Source organism: Gavia stellata, unplaced genomic scaffold (assembly GCF_030936135.1).
Source record: "Gavia stellata isolate bGavSte3 unplaced genomic scaffold, bGavSte3.hap2 HAP2_SCAFFOLD_59, whole genome shotgun sequence".
NCBI classification, from domain to species: Eukaryota; Metazoa; Chordata; class Aves; order Gaviiformes; family Gaviidae; genus Gavia; species Gavia stellata.
This window is the reverse complement of record NW_026776859.1, coordinates 611,316-634,005: the sequence shown is the minus strand read 5'-3', so window position 1 is coordinate 634,005 and position 22,690 is coordinate 611,316. Positions and strand designations below refer to the sequence as shown.

At 53.6% G+C, this 22,690-nt stretch overlaps 1 protein-coding gene across 1 annotated transcript; it reads left to right on the top strand.

The window, feature by feature from the left end:
* The first annotated feature begins 12,666 nt into the window (after positions 1-12,666).
* Positions 12,667-13,632, top strand: LOC132321365 (olfactory receptor 14A16-like). The gene has a single exon (XM_059834870.1). It carries the CDS (start codon positions 12,667-12,669, stop codon positions 13,630-13,632), a length of 966 nt encoding a protein of 321 aa, XP_059690853.1.
* Positions 13,633-22,690: the final 9,058 nt, after the last annotated feature.

The window sequence follows — 22,690 nt, the reverse complement described above, 5'->3', positions numbered from 1 at the left end:
ATTCAAATCACCAAAATGTCTCATGATGTGCCAAGCCAGACTAGTCAAAGGGACTCAACAAGACAGTGAACACAACTATACATTCAGAGGACATGGCATTAGATGACGCAAATTTTGTGTGCTGGGGGCCAGGACATACCTTATAAAGCCATGTGGCCCCACCCCTCCTTTGTGTGCTGGGGACCAATACATACCTTATAAGGCCATGAAGCCCCACCCCTCCTTTGTGTGCTGGGGACCAGGACACACCTTATAAGGCCATGCAGCCCCACCCCTCCTTTGTGTGCTGGGGACCAGGACACACCTTATAAGGCCATGCGGCCCCACCCCTCCTTTGTGTGCTGGGGACCAATACATACCTTATAAGGCCATGCAGCCCCACCCCTCCTTTGTGTGCTGGGGACCAATACATACCCTATAGGGCCATGAAGCCCCACCCCTCCTTTGTGTGCTGGGGGACAGGACACGTATATAAGGCCATAGTCGCCCACCCCTGGCTGATTGCAGATGATGTCTCCGCTCGTGCATGGTCACGGGAGGCAGCAGCTGCTGAGAGGGAGTGACGCGCGACGTTGGTGGCTGTTGGTGGCAGCGTTTGGTTGCCATCCCTGCAGCCATGAGACAGGGCGGTGCAAGACGGGGGCCCATGGCACGCAGCCGCCCCTCACCCTGCCAGGGCCCGGCGCAGAAGGACGAGCACAAGCGGCAGCTGGAGAGGCTGCGGGCTGAGCTGGAGGCTGAGCGACTCCGCTCCCAAGAGCTGCGCCGCCGCTTCGCTGATGAAACTCGCGAGCTGAAGGAGGCGGCAGAGCGGGACCGGCAGCTCCAGGCCCAACGGCTGCGCTCCCAATGGGAGCAGCGGCAGGCACGGGAGCTCCAGCGGCTGCGGGAGCTGAACCAGCGGCAGCGGGCAGCGGAGATCCGCCAGCTGCTGCGCTCGAAGGAGGCTGAGCTGCGTGAGGTGCAGGGGGTGCTGCAGCAGGAGCGTGACGACACCATCCGTCAGGCACGGGACCTGCAGCAGCAGCTGGCCAAGGAGCTGGTGAAAAGAGCCTGGAGCAAGAGCGAGGCCCACAGGAAGCTCCAGGATGTCCTCGGCAAGCTGCGCTGGGAGACCACTGGCGAGCAGGCTGCTCGCATCCTGGGCCTTGAAAAAGAACTGCTGCTGCAGAGGAGACTCTTCCTAAAGTACATCTTGGAGCGGTTCGAGAGCGAGCAGCCTGCTCCCTGCAATGGGGCCAGGGCCAAGGCTACAACCTGGCAGCACCTGCAGACCCTCCTGGGCACCGGGGCCGCTGGGCCCTGCTCTTTGGAGAGCCTCATGGCGCCTTCCTCCTGCAACGGAGAAGGGCAGCCGAATACCCACCAGAGCTTAAAAGACGCTTGCCTCCAGGAGGAAGGGAACAACATGGACGTTTTTCTCGAGGCCGTGGGGCAAGACTTGCTGCCGCAGAGCTTGGAGTCCCCGCCACAAGGAAGCACCGGCAGCGGGCGGTCTGTGGCAGAGGTGGGTGTTCAGACTGAAGGGCAGCAGGAGGACTGGCTGCTGGGTAGCAGTCACAGCAAGCTGCTGGAGCACAACACCCACCTCCAGCGTGCCCTGAAGGACCTCGAGAGGCGATGCAGTGTCCTTCGAGAGGAGAACTGTCTTCTGAGGAAGGCAAGCTCTCCTGAAGTGCAGGAGGAGAGGGAGAGGCTCAAGCAGCAGGCTGCTAAGCTGCGCCTCATTAGCACGCGGCTGCAAGAAAAAGCCCAGCAACTGCAGGCCATCGATGGCCTGATCAATGCTCAAGTGCCACTGCCCATCCAAGGCTCCACGAGGAACTGTGTATGACATGGTTTCCTCAGCAGAGGGCTGGAGAAATGAAGAGCTTGCCAGAGCTTTGCTGGCACAGGACGAGCAGGATGACTTCTCAGAGAAGGCGGCTAAGGAGTTCCAGGCCCAAGTGGCTGCAGATGAAGAGGAATCCTCTTATGTGACCACCCACTGCCCAACTTGTGAGGAGTTCTGGGTGCAGCTTAGGGAGATGACCAATGAAAACCCAAATGGCTGAAGAAAATGCTCGCCTCTGTGGGCAGATGGGTTTGACGCAAACGGCAACTAAGGCAAGTGGCAGAGGAGCAAGATTCTGCCATCTGAACGAACATCTGTCTTCAAACCCAGCTGGAAGAGGCAGAGCGTGAACTGAAAGCCATGAGAGAAAAAGCAGAAAGAAGTCAGCAGCTGGAGAGGAACATGAAGAGACAGAGTTAGCACTCCAGAGGAAAGAAGAGGAAAAAGAAGACACAGGTGTTTTCTGTCCTGTCGTCTTCTATCTTCTTATTAAATCTTTTCTTAACGATCTCTGTGCGTACTCTCACTCTCTATCCTGGGTGTATGTGAACTGAAAGGACTATGTGCCAGCCACTGGGCGGCTGGAGCGGGTTGACTGGGTGCCAGCTACTGGAGTCAACCAGGGGGTGCAGGCACCCCTGGCTTGTGGTGCCAGCCACTGGCGTGGGTGCCAGTGCAGCTATTGGAGTGAGTGGGGGGGTCTCAGTGCAGCTACTGGAGCTTGTGGGGCTCTCAGCCACCAGGCGCTGGGGTGGTGTTGTGGTTTAAGCGCAGCTGGCAACTAAGCACCACACGGCTGCTCACTCACTCCCCGCCTGCCCCAGTGGGATTGGGGAGAGAATAGGAAAAGTAAAAGTGAGAAAGCTCATGGGTTGAGATAAAAACAGTTTAATAAGGGAAATGAAATAAAATAATAACAATAATGATGATAATAATAATAATAATTGTAATGAAAAGGAAAATAACAACACACAAGAAAGGCAAGTGATGCAAATGAAAAGAATTGCTCACCACCCTCCGACCGATGCCCAGCCCAAGCGGCAGTCCCCCGGCCAGCTTTCCCCCTAGTTTATATACCGAGCATGACATCATATGGTATGGAATACACCTTTGGTTAGTTGGGGTCCGCTGTCCTGGCTGTAACCCCTCCCAACTTTTTGTGCACCCCCAGCCTACTCGCTGGTGGGGTGGTGTGAGGAGCAGAAAAGGCCTTGGCTCTGTGTAAGCACTGCTCAGCAGTAACTAAAACACCCCTATGTATCAGCACTGTTTTCAGCACAAATCCAAAACACAGGCGATTGAGAGGCTCTGGGAGTGTCTGGATCTTTCCCAGACCCGGGGTGCATGGGGTGTGCGTGTGCATTCGCCAGCAACCTTCAAGCTGGGCCAGCTGGTGACTAGGGGGAGCTCGGGTCCGGGCTGGGGTATCATGCGGGCAGAGGGTCCGTGCTGGCACCTGAGGAGATGTTGAAGCATGGGGGGCCTGCAGGACAAATGCAGGGGTGCTGCGTGTTGTCAGGGAGCACCAAGATGGACCAGCCAGCGAGTGGGGGACCCGTGGGGTGGGTCAGAGGGACGAGATCTGAGCAGGGGTACCGGGGAGACAGAGGGGCCGTGCCGGTACATTTGGGATCCAGGACCATGCACGTGCTTGTGAAAACAAAGTGTGTCTTGTGGATGCCTGCACTGGTGACCTCCTGTCTGAGCCAGCCCAAGAGGCGGAGGGGACGTGGCTGCCTGTGTTTGTGTTTTACACGAGTCCTGCATGTGGGTGCTGTTGCCAGCAGTGCCTCATCTGTGGCAGTCCGTGTGACTGGCCCTGTCAGTGTCCTCTGCCTGTGTGTGTCGGTGTGTGTGCATCTCTGGGATGCGTGCTCAGCTTCGCTACAAGTTCCACCTGCGAGTTCAAAAGTGGCACCTGCATCCTGACACGCGGAAACGAACTTCACAACTCACACAGAGTTATAAAGCAGGCATGTTTACTGCGGCGCCGGGTGCAAGGGGATTTCTCCACAAAGCTTGCACACAGGGTTAAAATCATGACAGGTATTTAAAACAGTTAACAAAGTTAGTTACGCCGACTGGTGCTACTCCTTAATAACTATCGGTTAATACTTTTCTTACTTCATCTTAAAGTTACAGTTCTCTCTTAATTCACCACGCATGCTCAGAGAGGAGGGGGCTAAATTGGGTTGGGGCTTCTCTAGCTAGGAGGTGTGTTTTTTAGTATTAAAATGAGATTATAATGAGACAAGTTAACTCTAGGGCACTATTTTGGCAGTCTTTTCTATTTTTCTACGATTCGTCCTTGCACTAATCATTATTGCTAGTTAGCAGAGAGTCAGTGAAGACAAACTTTATCACCAGAGAGTCAGTGCAGACAGTCTTCATCTCTAATATGTCTAAGTACCAGGTGCAGTTGTTACAAAGTATCTTCTCTAAACTTTTCTTTCTTACTTTTAACCCTTGTTTCTCAAAATGCCCTGTAACAGAACCTGCTGTGAAACAGGCTGAAGGGATCACTCATCTTCCCTCCCGCAGCTGGGGAGAGACACTTCTTTCCAGCTGTGACATTTCTCCTATCAGAGACACAGTTAGGAACCAGAATCCCCTTTCCTTGTCCCATCGTTAGACAGGACACCCAGAAACTTACAGGGAGGGATCTCCTCTAACCCTGCTGAGGGAAGGGATTCACTTGGGTCATTCAAGACATCCCATCCTGGGTTTGATGTCCTGAGGCTGGAAGAGGACTCAGCTCGCTCCCAGGCACACCACAATCCCCCAGGTTATGGGATTTCTCTTGCCCCTGTTCCCCTGTGCACATAGAATAGGCACCTGCATGTGAGCTGTTTGTCTCAGCTCTTAGGCCAATAAATGGAGATGAAGGGAGTTGTTCAGGTGGGAACACCTGGTGGCATTCGAGGTGACACCAGAGCTTGTCCAAGCTATGTGCAGGTGAGTGCAAGCTCTAATGGAGCAATGCTGAGAGACAAGGCAGCATCTGGGGGCATCGTCTTGGAGCCTGGAGGGAATTCCTTTGGTAGAGGGAAATGACAGCAGATGTTTACAGTTAGGACAACTAAAACCTTCCCTTTCCCTTATGTCCACAGCACCTACAGAGGTAGTCAGCTGCCCAGATGGAGCCAAGTCCCTCTCCTCTTCTCCATCAGCTGTATTTCCTAGATCTCCACTGACTGCAATGGCAGTTGTCTCATGGACATCCCCCAGTGCTTAACCTGGTTCAGGGCAGCTGCTCAATGGCCACACACAGGCCTGGAGTGCTACACGAGATGCCAGGGCTCTCCAGCACAACGGCCTGTGGCTGGCAGGGACAGCCCAGGACCTATGGGAAAGCCATTCCCGTTCAGAGGGGATGCGGGACAGACACCCCAGGCAGCGTTGCCGACAGGTTCGCTTCCTTTGTGCAAGCCCAGGTGGCATCTCCGGCAGATTCGGGCTCTGTTGGCCAGCGACTGAATCCCAGCCCTGCAGTGAGGCAAGGTCTGACCCAAGTTCATCCAGCCGATGCAGAGCAGTGCATGAACAGGAAGCCCATCGCACGGGCGGCTCCAATCATTTGGCTGCTCCCAAACTCTCTTGGTGCTTCTTTCAACAAGCCTTTGCTCAGCCCCTTGATGATACAGTCAAGGAAGAGGGGAATGATTGTCACCGTGTTCCTGGATCACAGCGTGTCCAAAGCCAAGGACATTTTCAGCAGCACCTTGTCTTCCTGGAGATCAGCTTCACCTCCACCACAGGCCCTCAGAACCTGCAATCAGGAGAAGGCAGAGGAGAAAGGCTTATTTAAGCAAGCCATGGAAGTCTCCAGATCCATGGCCCCAGGTCTTGTTGGGGACTGTAATGACCCCGACACTCACTGGGAGGGGAGCACAGCAGGATGCAGACTGTGCAGCTGGTGTCTGGGGTCTCTTGGGACCACTTCTTTGCACAGGTGCCAGGCCAACAAAGGTGATCTTTGCCTGAATCTGGTCCTTGCGAAAGAGGCAGTGCTGATGAGGGATGTGAAAACCAGTGTGAGCCTGGGCTGCAGTGACCATGAAATAGTGGGGGAACATTTTAGCCTCTTCAGGAGACTTTTAGTGCCAGGCCCATGGGAAGCAGAGCTCCGTACAGCTGGTCTTTCAGGAAAGCATCTTCAAAGCATGTCCAGACCGCTAAGCAGGAAAACAACCAGCCATTTCAGGAGAGCAGCTTGGCTAAAGAAGGAACTCATTAAGAAGTTCCAGAGAAAAAAGGAAGCATTCCAAAGGTGGATGCAAGGAGTCAGGGATTAATTTAGAAATGGGGATGGGTAGCGTGGACCTTTGAAGAGGTTCGAGGGCATCAGGAGCAGCTGATAATTCTTCACGAAAGAGTTTTAGAAAAAAACAAAGAGAATGTGTGGCCACTGCTGAACTTAGTAAGAGCAGGTGTAGACAGATCTGAGATACTCTATATCTCCTTTGCCTTAGTCTTCCTCAGCAAGGTCTCCCAAGCCTTTGTGCCTTGAGGCAGGACTCTGGAGGAAAAGAACCAGCAGTGGATGTGGATCAAGTCAGGGGTCACTTGAGCAAGCGCAATCCTTTCTGGTCACTGGGGCTGGAGGGGCGGCATCCCAGGGAGCTGAGCGAGCTGGCCTTTGTCACAGGGAGAAAACTCTCCATCACCTCTGAAAGGTCATGGAGACTGGGGAACATCCTGATGACTGGCAGCACCTTTGTACATTGTACACACCTTTCAAAAATGCCCAAGGGATGAGCAGGGGAACAGAAGGCTGTGCCCCCGAGGACGTCCACTCGCGTCCCCTTTCTGGGTGTCTGAAAGGAAGGTGACGGGATTTACCCAGGGGAGATTGTGCCTGGCCAGCCTCTTTGCTCTTTCTGAAGAAAGGAGAGGATTGCTGCACGGGGGAGAGCAGTGGTTGTCTTCTACCTGGAGGTCAGCAAGGCTTTCGCCATCATCCCCCACAATATTTGATGTTAGGATATTATGGTCTGCATGGGGGGATAGATAGATGGGTAAAAACGAGCTGGACAGGTGGGCTCAAGGTTACGTGGTCAATGCGTGGTTCTCTGCCTGCAGGCATCTAGCTAGCAGGGTCCTGCTGGGGTCTACCCGGCAACCTGCCCTGTTTAACGTCTTTTTGATGACCTGGAGGAGCTGAGAGAGGGATTATTCATAACATTTGTAGCAGAGACCACATTGAGGAGAACAGACACTACACTGGAGGGCAGGGTGGCCATCCCAAGGGACACAGACAGGCTGGAGGAATGGACCAGTAGGAACCTCATGGGGTGACAGTGATGTGGGCAAGCAGGGGTGGTGGATAAAATCTTCAAAGGAAGAGGCAGAGGCATCGGGCAGTGTAGGACAGCCTGTGGTGGGGATGGCCCCGTTGCTGGGGCTGGCACCTCCCAACAGAACTGAAATCCTTGTCCTTTCGACTATGGCTGCTGTCTCTTCCACCGAGGTCCCCAAGAGGACACCAGGTCCCTACAGCTCCAGCGCTTTCTTGCCTCTTCACCCACCCACTCACTCCATAGAGCCTCAGAGGAGTCCTCCTGCTGTCCTGCACTTGGCATCGCATGCCCCCACATCTCACTGCCCCCAGCAGCAGCCCTGAGCATGCCATGATGGAACAGATCCCCATTCCTAGGGGGTCAGGGCTTGAACATCCTGCTTGATCACAGAATAACAGAATCACTAAGGTTGGAAAAGACCTGTAAGAACAGCAGGTCCAACCATCAACCCAACACCACATGCCCACTAAACCATGTCCCGCAGTGCCACATCTACTCGTTCCGTGATGAAATGCATGAAGGCCTTTCACAGTTGCCTCCACATTTGATTTTCCACCTGTAACCAGTGCCTCTGAGTTCCTGCTTCAGCAGCCCCCAGGGATCGTCCCTTTTCTGGTCATTCCCTCCATGGCCTCTTCAGCGATGGCCCTCGCTGGGGCCCACTAACACCCTCAGAAACCTGGAGGCTGTGTGCTGACTTTTACTTCTCCAGAGCCTTGTTCAACCTTCCTGCAGTATCTGCAGTTCAGGAACTTGGCACCAGAGGGCTCCTTAACATGCAAAACTCACTAACAAGCCAAGGCTCTGCGCATAACTTTCCCTAATTCCTCAGTCCTTATGGGGTTCATTTGAGAGGTTTGCGGAGTGTAGTCAAAGTGAAAAGTTTTCGATACTCAATATCAGTAAGAAACAATTTCTTCTTTTTCCAATTATTCTTTTTCTGCTTATTCATTAAGTGATGTCAGCAAACTCCAATTCTTACTGACACAGAACACCTCCTGATAGAGTCCTAATACCTATGGAAGTCAAGACCCTGTACGTCAGACACCCTATGGGCAGCCTTTGTCCCTCCCTCCAACCCCACCAATTCTCTCATCAGCCACCTGGGACTCGCAGCACCTTTCTTCAAATTGGAGCTTTCTCCACTGCAGTCAGTAGCTGCATGTTTCAGCCCATGGACACCAACTCCCACTTGCTTTATTTGGAGAACGAGCTGCACGCAGACACAGAACAATCGTTCTTTATTCCAAAACCCAAAACCAAAAGAAGGCTTGGTTCAATAAAAAATAAAACACACTCCTCTGCTGTACATTAAGTCCACCTGACCTCCTGTGGAGTCCACTTTCCACCGTGGATGGCCTTAGGCCAATAAAAACATATGTGGGAAAGACCTTGGTGTAATAATTGGGTAAGAAGGCTTTGACACTTGTCTGTAAATTCTCATGATTCTTTTACAGGCCATGGCCATGGACCAGCAAGGTAATGACACTTTCTCTCCCTCTATGTAAACACAGATTTATACATCTTGTCCCTTTTGACTGGTAACATTTGGGTTTGCTCAAGTAGCTACTGATTTGGTTCCTATCCACTGATGGCTGTTTTCCTCTCGAGTCCTGCCTTGAGGCACCAAGGCCTGGGAGACCTTGCTGGTGATAAGAGCACATAAAATGTCTCAGGTCTATCTAGACATCCTCTTACTAACTTTAGGAGTGATCCCATATTATCTTTACTTCTTCCTTCAGGTCCCTGAAGTAGTAACAGCTCGTTATGGTGCCCTTGAACTCACTTTCAGGTTTCAACTGAGTTTTGCTATAGACCATTTCTGTGCTTGGAGGACGTTGTCCTTGAAGACCAGCTGTACGGAGCTCTGCTGCCCTTCAATGCTGCTGACCATGAGACCCCACTACAACTCCCCACAATAGGCCAAAGTCTGCCCCTCTAAGATCCGGCATCTGCAGTCCCTATTTTCCTTCCTCACTCTCCTCGGGAGCTGGGACCCCACTATTTCAGTGTCACGACAGAAAAGGCTTACGCTGACCTTCAGTTCACTGGCCAGCTCTTCCTTGCTGGCAAGTGTCAGATCCAGGTTGGCATGACCCTTGTTGGCCCATCTGCCAGCGGTGCTAAGACGTTCTCCCAAGACACTCCAGAAGCTGCCTGGACTGTCTGCATGCTGCTGCGTTCCTCTTCCAGAAAATGGCAGGGTCATTCAAGTCCCCAGTGAGGACCAGGCTTCTACATGCCGAGACGCTTCCTTGGGGTGCTTAGAAAAGTCTATGCCAACTTCCCCACCGTGACTGTGGGTTCCTCGTCTCCCACCACGATGTCACCTTCACTGGCCCCTCCTCTGACCCTCACTCACAAGGGCTCACCCAACTTGTCCCTTGCCCCACAGAGGCGCTCCAGACATCCCAGCGACTTCTTCCCTCTGAGGGAACCCCACCCCAGGTCCTTCCAGCCTGTCTTTCCTGAACAGCCTCTGCCCATCCATTGCAGCACCCCAAGCTGTGTCACTTGTCCCCCCATGCCTTGGCCGTTACTCCACGGATGTCAAAAGCACAGGCTCCAGCTCGTCCTGGCTGTGCCCTGGCTGAGGGCATCAGTGCGCATTTGGGCTGTAGCCCCTCCGGTGTAGCCCCAGGCCAAGCTCTGACTTGTCTTAGGGAAAGCTGGTACCAAGTGTCCAAGACCCCGTCTGTGCAAAGGCTTTGCTTCAGAGCAGAGATGTGCGGGAGTGGACCCCAGATGGAAACATCGAGCTGAAATGGGATGCCAAGAGAGTGAGCAAACCCTGCTGTGCCAAGGCCAGAGAGAAACAGGGCTGGGGAGTGCAACCCTGGCAAGAAACGGGTTTTTTGTCAGTGGTGTCTGTGCTGCCCCTGAGGGCCTTTGCCAGAGGTGAAGCTGATCTCCAGGAATGCCAAGGTGCTGCTGACAGGCCCACTGGGAAAACTGTTGGTCTGCTCCTTGGCTGTGTTATCCAGGGGGTGAGTAAAGGTTGGTGGAGAGAAAAAAGAGCGATTTGAGAGTGTAGGCACATGAGTGGAGACCCGGTGTGATGTGCCTTGTGTTCCTGGACTGCCCTACAGCTACTGGCTGGAGAAGGAACAGACCTTGCCACGCTGCAGTGGTGGCAATCAGTTTCTTGCACAAAGGAACTCTGAATGGGGATGGCTTTGCTGTGCTGTACCTGCCAGCCACATGTAGTTACGTGTGAGAGCCTTGGCATCTCACATAACACTACGGGCCTCTATTTGGACATTAAATACAGTAACTGTCCGGAATTTGATTAGGCAACGTGGGGATGAAAACTGTCATTATAGTGAATGGAGATCTAGTCAACCCAGCTGCTGGAAAAGAGAGAGAAACTTAACTCTGCCTATGATACAGATGGCAACATAGGCTGCCAAGAAAAGAGTAAATAGAGACAAGTGCAGTCGTCTTGCACATGCCTTGGCCAACCTCTGGCACCTCAGATGTCACCAGGTATTTCATCGGAAGAGCCAACTCCTGACCTACATCTTCATTAATTAGCACAGGAGCTGAGACAAGCAGCTCACATGCAGGTGCCTGTTCAATGCACACCAGAACTGAGGCAGAGGAATCCCACCTCCTGTGCGGTTGTGGCAGCCATGGGAGGGAGCTGAGTCCCCTTGCAGTGCTAGCAATAGAAACACAGGATGAGATGCCTCAACTGACTCAGCTGAATCCTATCCCTCAGCAGGAGTAAAGAAGATCCCTGCCTGTCATTGTCTGGGTGTCCTGACTAACAATAAAATATAAACGGTTATTTTTAGACCTAACTCTACCTCTGATGGGAGAAGTGACACTGCTGGAAAGAAGTCCCTCTCCCCAGCTGCGGGAGGGAAGATGAGTGATCCCTTCAGCCTGTTTCACAGCAGGTTCCCCCAGAGCCCCAGGGACACCTGGAGGGAGCCCAGAGGGGGCAGAGAAAGTGCCGCCTTGGGCTGGTCCTCTGCTGCTGAGCTGGGCTGGGCTCCTGGGATGGAGGGAGGGAGCTGATGGCAAGCGGGCAGCGCTGCAGAGAGACAGCTCTGCCCAGGAGCATGGCTGAGGGCGCTGCCTTCAGGCAGCGAGGGGAGAGAACAATTGCAGAACAATGCACATGAGTGTTCTGGAGGGATCTCCTAGAGCTGGCATATCCCATGGTTGGTGCAGTGGAGAGGGACAGGCTCCAGAGCAGTGGTTCTGTGCCGCACCATCAGAGGGACAGGGCATGACACCTCCACTGTCTCAGGGATGGCTGCAGGGCTGTGAAGGTGGGTGTGCAGCCAGGGGTGCCCAGGGCTCTCCTTCAGAGCAGGGTCCCTGTGTCCCGGGGGCTGTGTGCTCGGGCAGGGACGCTGCTGTCTGCCAGGGTCAGCACTCAGCCTGCCCGGGGAGCTCCCCACAGCGCTGTGGGGAGAAGCTGTGGGTGGAAGGAGCAACCCTGGCAGGGCAGGGTGCTTCTGCTGTAGATAGGGCACTGCGTGGGCTGCTCACAGCTCCAGATAAACCTCGGGGCATTTGCAGAGTGTCCTTTTGAAGAAGAACATTGAGGCAGCATTTACTTGAAAGGGAAGGTATCTGTGCTTTCAGTTTCCCACTGTTGGTGGGCTGGGTGGGCAGTGGGAGATTGGAATTTATTTCTCTTCTCTGGAGAAGGGACTGAGACCCCAGTTCCTGATAGCACTTGTCTGAGCTGCTTCTTAGCCCCTGCCCACACAGAGATGCCCTTGGGCAGTGCCTCCCTGCCAGGAGGTATCTCAGGGCAGAGCTGAGCTCACAGCGGGTGGGATGGGCTCTGTGAGCAGCGACTGGGAGGAGAAGAGGGCACAGAGAAACAGCTCGGGTGGCAGGGACAGCTCCAGGCAGCAGAGACATGGGCCGGGAGTGAGAGGGAGCTGCTACCAGAAACGCCATGGGAGGAAAGATTTGGGCACCTCCCTGCCATCCCCTGCAGAGCAGGTGCCTCCCCGAGAGCAACCCCCGGTCTCTTCTCCCGCCCAGAAGAGCCTCTGCCCCCAGTCCAGGGCATGCGTTACCTCCTCCACAGCTGGACCTCCAGAAGAGAAAGACGTGGGTCCTGCAATGAATATGCATGTGTGCATGTGTCTGTGAGGTGGAGAGCACAGCCGGGTAAGGAGAAGGCTGCCCTGCATGCCTGTCTGCCTTTCTGTCCCTGCTTCATTTTTTTGGAGCACAGCAGTAGCCTTCCTTTTTTCCGCACCTGCTCGTTGTGCTCTTGCTCTCGGGGCTGGCATGATGGTGCAAGTCAGCTTCTCTTCTAACTCTGACTGGGGTCCTTCAATGGAGGTGTCTTCAAGGGAACTACGTGACCAAGTTGTATTTGAAACTGTGAGGCAGTATGTCATTCAGTTGATAGGGTTGGGGAATGAACTGACTTGTCCCTCATTCAGCTCAGGGACAGGGATTTCTATGAGAAATGGCATGGGATTGTCCTGAGAAGTTTCTCCTAACTTGTCACTGTCGATTCCTTATTGCACAGTGCCCCTTGCCCAGAGGAAGAAAATGTCCAACAGCAGCTCCATCACCCAGTTCCTCCTCCTGGCACTCGCAGACACGCGGGAGCTGCAGCTCTTGCACTTCTGGCTCTTCCTGGGCATCTACCTGGCTGCCCTCCTGGGCAACGGCCTCATCATCACCGCCATAGCCTGTGACCACCGCCTCCACACCCCCATGTACTTCTTCCTCCTCAACCTCTCCCTCCTCGACCTGGGCTCCATCTCCACCACTCTCCCCAAAGCCATGGCCAATTCCCTCTGGGACACCAGGGCCATCTCATATGCAGGATGTGCTGCCCAAGTTTTTTTCCTTTTCTTCTTGATCTCAGCAGAGTTTTCTCTTCTCACTGTCATGGCCTATGACCGCTACGTTGCCATCTGCAAACCCCTGCACTACGGGACCCTCCTGGGCAGCAGAGCTTGTGTCCACATGGCAGCAGCTGCCTGGGGCAGTGGGTTTCTCTATGCTGTGCTGCACACGGCCAATACATTTTCACTACCCCTCTGCAAGGGCAATGCTGTGGACCAGTTCTTCTGTGAAATCCCCCAGATCCTCAAGCTCTCCTGCTCACACTCCTACCTCAGGGAAGTTGGGCTTCTTGTGGTTAGTGTCTGTTTAGTCCTTGGGTGTTTTGTTTCCATTGTGCTGTCCTATGTGCAGATCTTCAGGGCCGTGCTGAGGATCCCCTCTGAGCAGGGACGGCACAAAGCCTTTTCCACGTGCCTCCCTCACCTGGCCGTGGTCTCCCTGTTTATCAGCACTGCCATGTTTGCCTACCTGAAGCCCCCTTCCATCTCTTCCCCATCCCTGGATCTGGTGGTGGCAGTGCTGTACTCGGTGGTGCCTCCAGCAGTGAACCCCCTCATCTACAGCATGAGGAACCAGGAGTTCAAGGATGCACTGTGGAAACTGATGACTGGAAGTATTTCTGAAGCTATAAACTGCCCATGTTCTTCTGCACAGCTGTTATAACGTGACTCATTACAGGCTCAGCCTGTCATCTGTATTTTTTGTTGTTGGTCGTAGTGTTTTACTTGTCATCCCCTTTCCAGTTGACTCTCTGCTTTTCTTTTCTGACCAAGTGCCTGTGTCAATGTGGACCCGTGCTCTCCCTCTGTGTTTAAAGAAAATAAAGGACCCTGCACTGACAGTTTGTTTTCTGAGCTCTTTCCTCCAAGACATGTTTTTATATCTGCAGGAGAATTCCTGTGTGCAGAGGTGGAGCGGAAGAGAGTCCCAGCATGGCAGCACTGCCAGGGAGCCCTTGGTCTTCCTGAGGTTTTCTCTTCTCACTTCCGCACGCTCCTTGTGATCTCTTGGGTTTGGTGTAAGGTCTGATTGCCCTGGCAGCTTGGTCACAGCCCTGCTGCGTGGCAGTCGTGTGACCGCAGGCAGGGACAGGCAATGGGCACTTCTGTGACAGAGCTGGCCTCCCTAAGAGCGGTTCCATCATGAAAGGGGTTCTCCTGAGGGCACTGCCTGAAGGCTTAGGTCTTCTTCCAAAGCTGAGCTCAAGAACGTGCCCAAGAAAGTGTCCCGCAGATGAAAACACCAGTGAACAGCTAAACAGTGTGAGTGTGCAGGGTGGGGGCACGCAGCAGTGTCCTGGGACAGCCAGGCCTCCTGGGACAGACATGAGGGCCCAGCAGAGCAGGGTCTGCTCTGTGCCCGTGTTCGCTGGACACCCTGGGAGAGCTGCCTGCGCTGCTTTTGGCTGGGACAGAGCTCGTTTACTTCATAGTAGCTAGCATGGGGCTATGTTTTTGTTTTGTGCTGAAAACAGTGTTGATAAAGCAGGGCTGTGTTAGTTACTGCTGAGCAGTGCTTACACAGCGTCACGGCCTTTTCTGCTCCTCACCCCACCCCACCAGCGAGTAGGCTGGGGGTGCACAAGAAGTTGGGAGGGGACACAGCCGGGACAGCGGACCCCAACTGACCAAAGGGATATTCCATACCATATAAAGCTCGGGGAAGAAGGAGGAAGGGGGGAACATTTGGAGTGACGGCGTTTGTCTTCCCAAGTAATGGTTACGTGTGATGGAGCCCTGCTTACCTGGAGACAGCTGAACACCTGCCTGCCGATGGGAAGTAGTGAATGAATTCCTTGTTTTGCTTTGCTTGCGTGCGCGGCTTTTGCTTTACCTGTTGAACTCTCTTTTATCTCAACCAAACCGTTTTCTTACTTTTACCCTTCTGACTCTCTCCCACCTGGAGGTGTAGGGAGTGAGCAGCTGTGAGGTGCTTAGTTGCCAGCTGGGGTTAAACCACGTCACTGCCCCGGGCAATCATCACTGACTAGCCCCTCACAACCACCGTTTCCAGCACTGGGAAAGACTCGCACCCCTGAACACCCCTGTGTGTAAGATGAGTGCACGAGGCCAGCTCGGCTGTGGGCGCCTGACAGAGCCCTGACATTTCTGTGTGTGCCTCCAGCAACAACTCCCACCATCCCAGTGAGATTCAGCTCAGCTGCCTTGGAGAGGATCATTGCAAATGCTCCTGTCTGCTACATCACCCTTGCCTGTGATTCTGGACCGTGCCCTCAAAAGTGCCAGGGCAATCAGAGAGGTTCTGGCATCCTTGGAAAAGACAGACGTCAGACCCATCTTCAGGAAGGGCAGGAATGAGAACTGGGAGAATGACCGGCTGCTCAGCCGACCTCCGTCCCTGGGAAGGTGATGGGACGCCTCCTCCTGCAGCCATTGCCAGGTACTTGAAGGACAAGAAAGGGATTGCTGAACCAAAGTAGGCAAGGGAAAGAAGGGCCTGTTGTGCACAGGGAACTTTGCAAGGCCTTTGACACGGTCTCCCGTCGGGTCCCTATAGCCAGACTGGTGCTCTCTGGGCTGAGAAATTGGACGTTCGGGAGGGTGGGAGGTTGGCTGGATGATCAGACCCAGGTGTCATTAGTGGTACAAAGTCCTCCGTGCAGCCAGTTACTAGCGGCATCCCTCAGTGACCAGCACTTGGGCCAACACTGTTGAATGTCTTCTTTATCCCCCTGTAAGATGGGACGGGGCGCACTGCCAGCTCCTTTGTGGGTGATGCAAAGCTGGGTGGCGGCCTTGAACAACCTCCCCTAGTTCAGCCGGCCTGGAGCAGGAGAGTCGGACAAGGTGTTGTCATAAGCACCTGCACAAGCCCGCTGCATCCGCCTGCCATAACTGCTGCAGAGCCACCAGTGACATCACAAGCAGGGCCACAAGCCACCTGCATACTCCTGGCCTATCAGCTACTCAGCCACCAGTGACAACGTAAGCAGCTGCACAGCAGGAGCGTCCTCACTGCCAACAGCCCGGATTTTTCCCCTCCATCTCCGTCCCCCACCCCCCCGGGCTCTCCTCCCTCCCAGGCACCTTTCGCACCCACTCCACCACCTCCCAATGCCTCTGATTGTCTCTGTGTGCGTGTGGCAGATGTTACCGCGGAAGCATTGTCCCAGCCGGGTCACCTGCATCTCCTTCTCCTTCTGGTGTCATCGGGACTGCGCCAACTCTCTGATGCGCTTTTTCACCTCATGGGCCCTCTCGTCCTGCCTCCCTTCTGCTGTTACATCCTGTTCCTGCAAGAGAAGTGACCACCAGTCGGTGTCCCCTCTGTGGCGTCACCTGCATCTTCCTGACATGGACAGCTGGTGGGAACTGTCACCATCCACCCTGGGGGGCTCCTGTGGTGCAGCCCTGCACCCACTGTGAATTATTTCCAAAGTCAGAGGGAACCTGAGTGCTTTCCCTAATGTTGACGACATGAAGGAGAAGAGATGAAAGTTCCATTCAGGCTGGAAGGGACCTTGCAAGACGTCTATCGACCAACATTCTACTCAAAGCAGGGTCACACCAGGTTGCTCATGGCTTTATCCATGTGGGTCTTTGAAACTTCCAGGGATGGAGGCAGCCCACACTCTCTGGGAAGAGTCCTCACATGTCTCACTGTCCTCATGCATCCGATGCTTCTCCCTATAAGAAGCCTGACCCTCTCCTGTTCCCCAAGAACGCAGACGCCCATTGCTTCTTGTACTTGTGCCTTACACCACAGTGTCTTCTTGGAAACCTCACCATAGGCAGTGCAAGGCTGTTACATCCTCCCTTGAGAGCCCTCCGTTCTCCACTCTGAACAAGCCCAGCTCCCTCAGCCCCTCCTAACAGGGCAAGTGCTCCAGCCCTCACCATCTTTCTGGCCCTCTGCTGAACTGGCTCCAGTTTGACAATGTCTCTCTGCCATCAGGGTGCACCAAACCCATGTATAATGTTCTGGATGTGGTCTAACATGTGCTGAGTAGAGGAAGATCATCACTGCCCCTGGCTGTGCTCCTGCTCAAGCAGCCCAGGATGCTGTTGCCCTTCTCTGCAGAATGGCTCATGTTTTGCCTACTGTAACCCAAGGACCACCAGAGCCTTTCCCACAGAGCTGCTTCCTACACCTAGGCAGCCGCAGGCCTCTGTCTTTGCAGAGCCTTAGTCCACCTCAAGAGCAGGACTTGGGATTTGTCCTGGTTGCGTACCTTGAGGTTCCTATTAGCCCATCCCTCCAGCTCATCTATGTCACACAGAATCACAGAATCACACAGAAACACTAAGGTTGGAAAAGACCTGTAAGATCATCAAGTCCAACCATTACAGAAAAAAACCCAAACAAAAACAAAACCAAAAAAACCCAAACCACCACAACAAACAAAAAAAACCCCACCCACACCACACAACACCATGCCCATCAAGCCACGTCCCACATGTCCCTTGGGATGGCAGCCCTGCCCGTCAGTGTAGTGTCTGCTCTCCTCAAAATGCTGTCATCTACAAATGTTATGAAAAAGCACTCCCCCATCCTGTCTGGGTAATTAAAAATGCTTTAAACAGGGCAGGTACAGGACAGACCCCTGCAGGACCCTGTTAGCTAGAGACCTCCACACAGAGTAGTACGCACTGACCACGTCCGTCCAACTCTTTTTTTTACCCATCTACTTATTCACCCGTGCAGACCATAATGACCTAACTTGGACACAAGAACATTGTGAGGAACGATGCTGAAAGCTTTGCTGACTTCCAGGTCAAGACAACCACTGCTCTCCACACATACGGCAATGCTGTCCTTTCATCAGAGAAAGCAAAGAGGCTGGCCAGGCACATCTCCCCTGGTTAAATCCAGTCACCTGCTCTTTCAGACAGCCAGAAATGGGACCCCGGTGCCCACTCTCCAGGGACAGCCTTTAGCTCCCCTGCTCACCATTTGGGCCTTTTTCAGAGAGTGCAGGCAGCATTTGGGTGCTGCCAGGTGTCAGGGAGATCTCCCAGTCTCCATGGCCTTTCAAAGGTGATGGAGAATGGCCTCACTGTGGCATCAGCTCCCTTGGATGCCGCCCCTCCAGTCCCATAGACTGGTAAGGATTGAGTTTGCTCCAGTTACTCCTGACTTCATCCAAATTCACCAGTAGTTGTTTTGTTGAGTTGAGTCCTGCCTCAAGGCACAAAGGCCTGGGAGACCTTGCTGGAGCAGACTAAGGCAAGAAGGACATAGAGAATCTCAGCTCTATCCACACTTTGCACCTGTGCACAGAACTTGTCCCAAGAGACCCAGACACCAGCTGGACAGTCTGCGTCCTGCTATATTCCCCTTCCAGTGACCCCTTCAGGGTCATTAAAGGCCCCAACAAGACCTGGGGTCATTCATCTCGAGACTTCCTTGGGTTGCTTAAACAAGGCTTAGTCCACTTCCTCACCCTGGTTGCAGGCCCTTCATCTCCCACCAGGATGCCACACTCAGTGGCCTCTCCTCTGACCCTCGCCCACAAGGGCTCACTCAACCTGTTGCACATCCCGTAGAGGAGCACCACGCATACGACAAGCTCCCTCAGATGGAGGGCATCCCCCTCCCCATCTTCCCGGCCTGCGTCTCCTGAAAAGCCCGTATGCACCGTGGCAGCACCACTGCCAGCTCTCACTGTCCCTCAGAGGGACAGCGAGTGAGTAGCTCAGAAGTTCATGTTTGCATTGTTCGGATGAGACGCAAGCATGCCCATCACGTACGTGAGGTGAGGAACCCAAATGAGCACAGATGCCATCAGCTATTCCTGGGGGGTCCATGGAGGTGTATAGAACAGACGGTGTCTCGAGGTCACTTCACGTTGACTGTAATGTCCCCTGGGAAACCACTTGAATGCAGCACTGGGATCTCCTTCCTTGAACCAAGGTCCCCGTGTCCATTCCCCACGCCGTGGGGAATCTCACACGAATGCAGAGCTGGGCAACTTACTGCGAATGGGGAATGTCCCCAACTCTTAGACAACTCTCTTCCTCCTCTCTCTCATGACCTGTCCTAGGATTGGGGTTGGGAACACCCTCATCATTCTGCTGGGGGTGGAACACTGCAACACTTGCTACAGCTCCACCAGCATGTCCCGGCTGCTGGCCAGCTTCCCGACTGGGGACAGCCCCATCTCTGCTCACAGCAGTGTTAGTTAGGTGGGAATGCTCTGGTGAGGTCAGCTGTGCCTCAGGATCTCACGGGATAGCAGGAGGCACGAGGCTGTGAAGGTGGCTGTGAGGTCACTTCTGTCTCTGGAGTTGACAGGCCAGCAGCAGGAACACGTCTGGGAAAGGGCCTGTGAGGTCACTTCTTTCTCAAGTAGCTGACAGGTCAGCCCTTGACTGGTGGCTGGGACATGTGCTTCTAGGCTCACATCTGCCAGAGTCTCTGACAGACCAGCAGCAGGCACCTGGCTGGCAAGTTGATTGTGGGAATCCCTTTCCCTAAGAACCTGGTAGGCCCACACAGGAGGAGGGCTTGGATATGGGTTGTCATCTCCTTTCCGCCTGAGTACCTGATGGGACGGCAGTACGCACACGGTTTGGTTGTGTTTATGGGAGAAGCCGAAAGGCCAGCAGCAGGCATGTGGCTTGGGAGGTCATGGTGAGGTCGCTTCTGCCTCGTCGGCTGGTGCAGCAAGTCTTGCAGATCCCATCTGTAGAAAGGTGATCCCATTTTCATCCTGTGATCCCTTTCAGTGTTTCCTTAGAAGGAAAAAAGTCAAGTCCTCATTTCTACTGCCCCCAAAAGAGGCAGTTCACCTGTGAATTTGCTGTGGCAGTTCTAGATATAGGTAAGGACATGCAGTTGGCCTAATCACTGGTATCAGGTGGGAGCTTCCTGCAGACTTCTCATCACAATCCAATTTATTCTGCGACCCAGGAGTATGATCTGCACAAGAGAGCCTGAAGGCCAAGCTGTACGTGGAGCACAGCCCAGGCCTGGGTCTACTCAGGTTTCCTCTTAGATGGATCCCCAACTCCTTCAGGTATCAATGGTCTTTTGGTCAGGATCACTGCACTGCCTGAGGAAGTTTGGGAAGAGGATGAGTGTCCTCCAGGCAGCTGGAGGAAGGGACACTATTTTAGGCCCTGGTAATCACCGGGGGCCTTTGAAGACCATGGACCTCTGCTAGAAGACCTCAGTTACAGGGAAGGTGGAAAGTGATCCCTGGCCCACCATGCTGAGAATGCTCTCCAGGATATGTTTTTCACAAGAAGACAGGGCAGGACTGGTGGGAGATGTGGATGGTCGCTTTGGCTGCAGTGTGAGTGAGGGGGTAGGGTGGAAAACCCTGAGGGAAGAGTGCAAGACAAATTGTGGCAGGGCTGAGTGGAGAGGAAGGATGATCTCCACCAACCCTCTGGCAGTGCTCTTCCTAATGAAGCCCAGGATGCCCTTGTCCACCCAAGGTGCAAAGCCAGGAGGAATTAAGGCATTGGGGAGACCTAATAACAGCCTTCCCACATCTTCTTGGATACCAGCAAGAAAATGGAGCCAGGTTCTTCACTGTTGTGCATGATGGGAGGATGAGGGCCAATGGACATCAGCTGAAACCAGACAGGAAAAACTTTGTCCCCATCAAGACAGCCAAGCACCGGAGCAGATTTTGCAGAGAGCTTGTGTCATCTCCATCCCTGGAGCTTTTAAAGCCCACAATGACTCATCCCCTGAGAAACCAGCTCTGACCTCATAGCTGACCCTGCTGAGAGCAGGAGGTTGGCCTAGAGACCTCCTGAGGTCCCTTCCGGCATGAATGATTCTGTGCTTCCATCCACCACAGATCTTGCCTTCAGGATGGGAGGCAAAGCACTTGGGTTCCTGGTGACCACTGAAGTCAGACAGAAGGAAGTTTGGTCAGGTGATCTGTGACGTTCTTGTCCCACTCCAGGCATTATTATTCAGATGCAGGGCTGCTTGGCAGGTACCCCAAACAGCCCTGACCATTTCATTTCCTTCACTTTTTCTTTCCTTTTTCCCCCTTTTGCCACTCACAACTTCTTGCCCTTGACCATCCTTGTACCCTCCCATGCAGACAGACCATCTCTCTTTACCCTTTCCTCCCTGGCCCCAGTTTGGCTTCCTTTGTACCTTCCTTTGGTGTTTCTGAGCTTGTCACCAGGGATGTTTCGACCTTTGCCAGCGATTCCATTAAACTAGTATGTCTTCTATTGTCTCTAGTGTCCTGCAATTCTTCCTGCTGAGATCTTGTCGGAGGCACCACTAATCTGGTGGGCCATCTGTATGCACACATTGACAGCTGTCCAAACAGAGCTTGACTCCAGGGGGACCTTGAGAAGCTCTCGGATTTGGCAGTAGAAAACTCATGAAGTTTTAGAAGCAGAAGTTGCGAGTCCTTTTTTTGGGCCAGAATAACCCCAACCATGAGGGCGGGCTGGGACCTGAACAGCTCAGGAGTGACCCTGAGGTGAAGGGCCTGGGTGTTCCAAGGGGTGCCATATGAGCCAGTGGTGCATGCTCAAAGTTAATAAGGCCAACTGCATACGGGGCTGCCTTAGGAGGAGGGTGGCCACCCAGACAAGAGAGTCCTCATCCCCCTTGACTCAGCACTGCTGTGGCCACGTCTGGACTAGAGTGCCTGGGTGTGGGGTTCCCCCGTCTGGAGGAATGGGGAGGAACTGGAAAGGATCTGGAGGAAATCTGCCAGGATGGGGTGGGGGGTTTTTTGGAGAGGCTGAAGGTCCTGGGCTTCTTTAGGCTGGTGAAGTGGAGGCTCAGGGCACTGCAGTTGTAGCCTGCAACTTGGAGGCTGGAGCTTTTGTTGGTAGTGGGAAGGGAAGGAAACCTGCACAAAGTGCAGCTTGGAACGTTCATACTGGAGGTGAGGAAAAAGAAGTCTTAATCCAAAGGTTACATTGTGGTGCAAGAGGTCATCCAGAGGGAGTGTGGACCATCCCATGACTTTGTATTTCAAGGAAAAGCCAGTGAGGGTGGAGAGACATCCGTGAAGGTATAGAAATGCTGGGGTGAGAGCTAGGTGGGAAAGCAAGATGGGTGTCTACAGCCTGAAGGGAAAGAGGTGCAGGCACGGGCCAAGGGCTCTGGAGAGACTAAAAGGCTCAACAGGACCGAGGTCTTTGTCCCCTTGGCCATGGCAGTTGCCTCTTCCACCGAGGCCTACCAGCAGAAACTTTCTTTTGAGGCTCTGGACTTTGTTTCCCCTTCCTGGGGAGGCCAGGAGGTGTCACAGAATTTTCTTACATTTGGCATTGCTCACTCTCACATCCCACTGCCCCCAAGAAGAGCTCTGAGCCACACGTGAGGGACAAGATCTGCCTTCCCAGGGTTTGGCCTTTCTGCTTCATGAAAGAAACAAAGGGTTTTCTCAGCATGAGAGCCACCTGCCCAGTGCCTTTGCCTACCTGCAATCATGGCCTCCAATTCTCTGCTCTAACAAGTCCTTGGGGAGGCTTTGTCAGGAATGGCCCTCAGTGGGGCCCATTAATGCTTCAAGGCCCTTGGAGTTTTGCTTCTGACTTCTTGAGCACTTTGTTCAATCTTCTCTCAGTATCTGAGGTTCACGGACTCAGCACCAAATACACCGTGGGGCTCATTAGAATACAGAAAGCCCTAACGAGCCATGTCTCTTCTTGTAATTTTCTTCAAGTCTTCAGGACTTGTACAGCTAATTAGAGAGGTTTCATAGTGTAGTTAAGGAGGGAGATTTCAAAGTGCATCTAATATTTTCAAGGATATTTTTGATTGCTTT

What these genes read in the sequence shown, in the direction of transcription:
- LOC132321365 (XM_059834870.1), top strand. Translation starts at nt 12,667, where the DNA reads ATGTCCAACAGCAGCTCCATCACCCAGTTCCTCCTCCTGGCACTCGCA.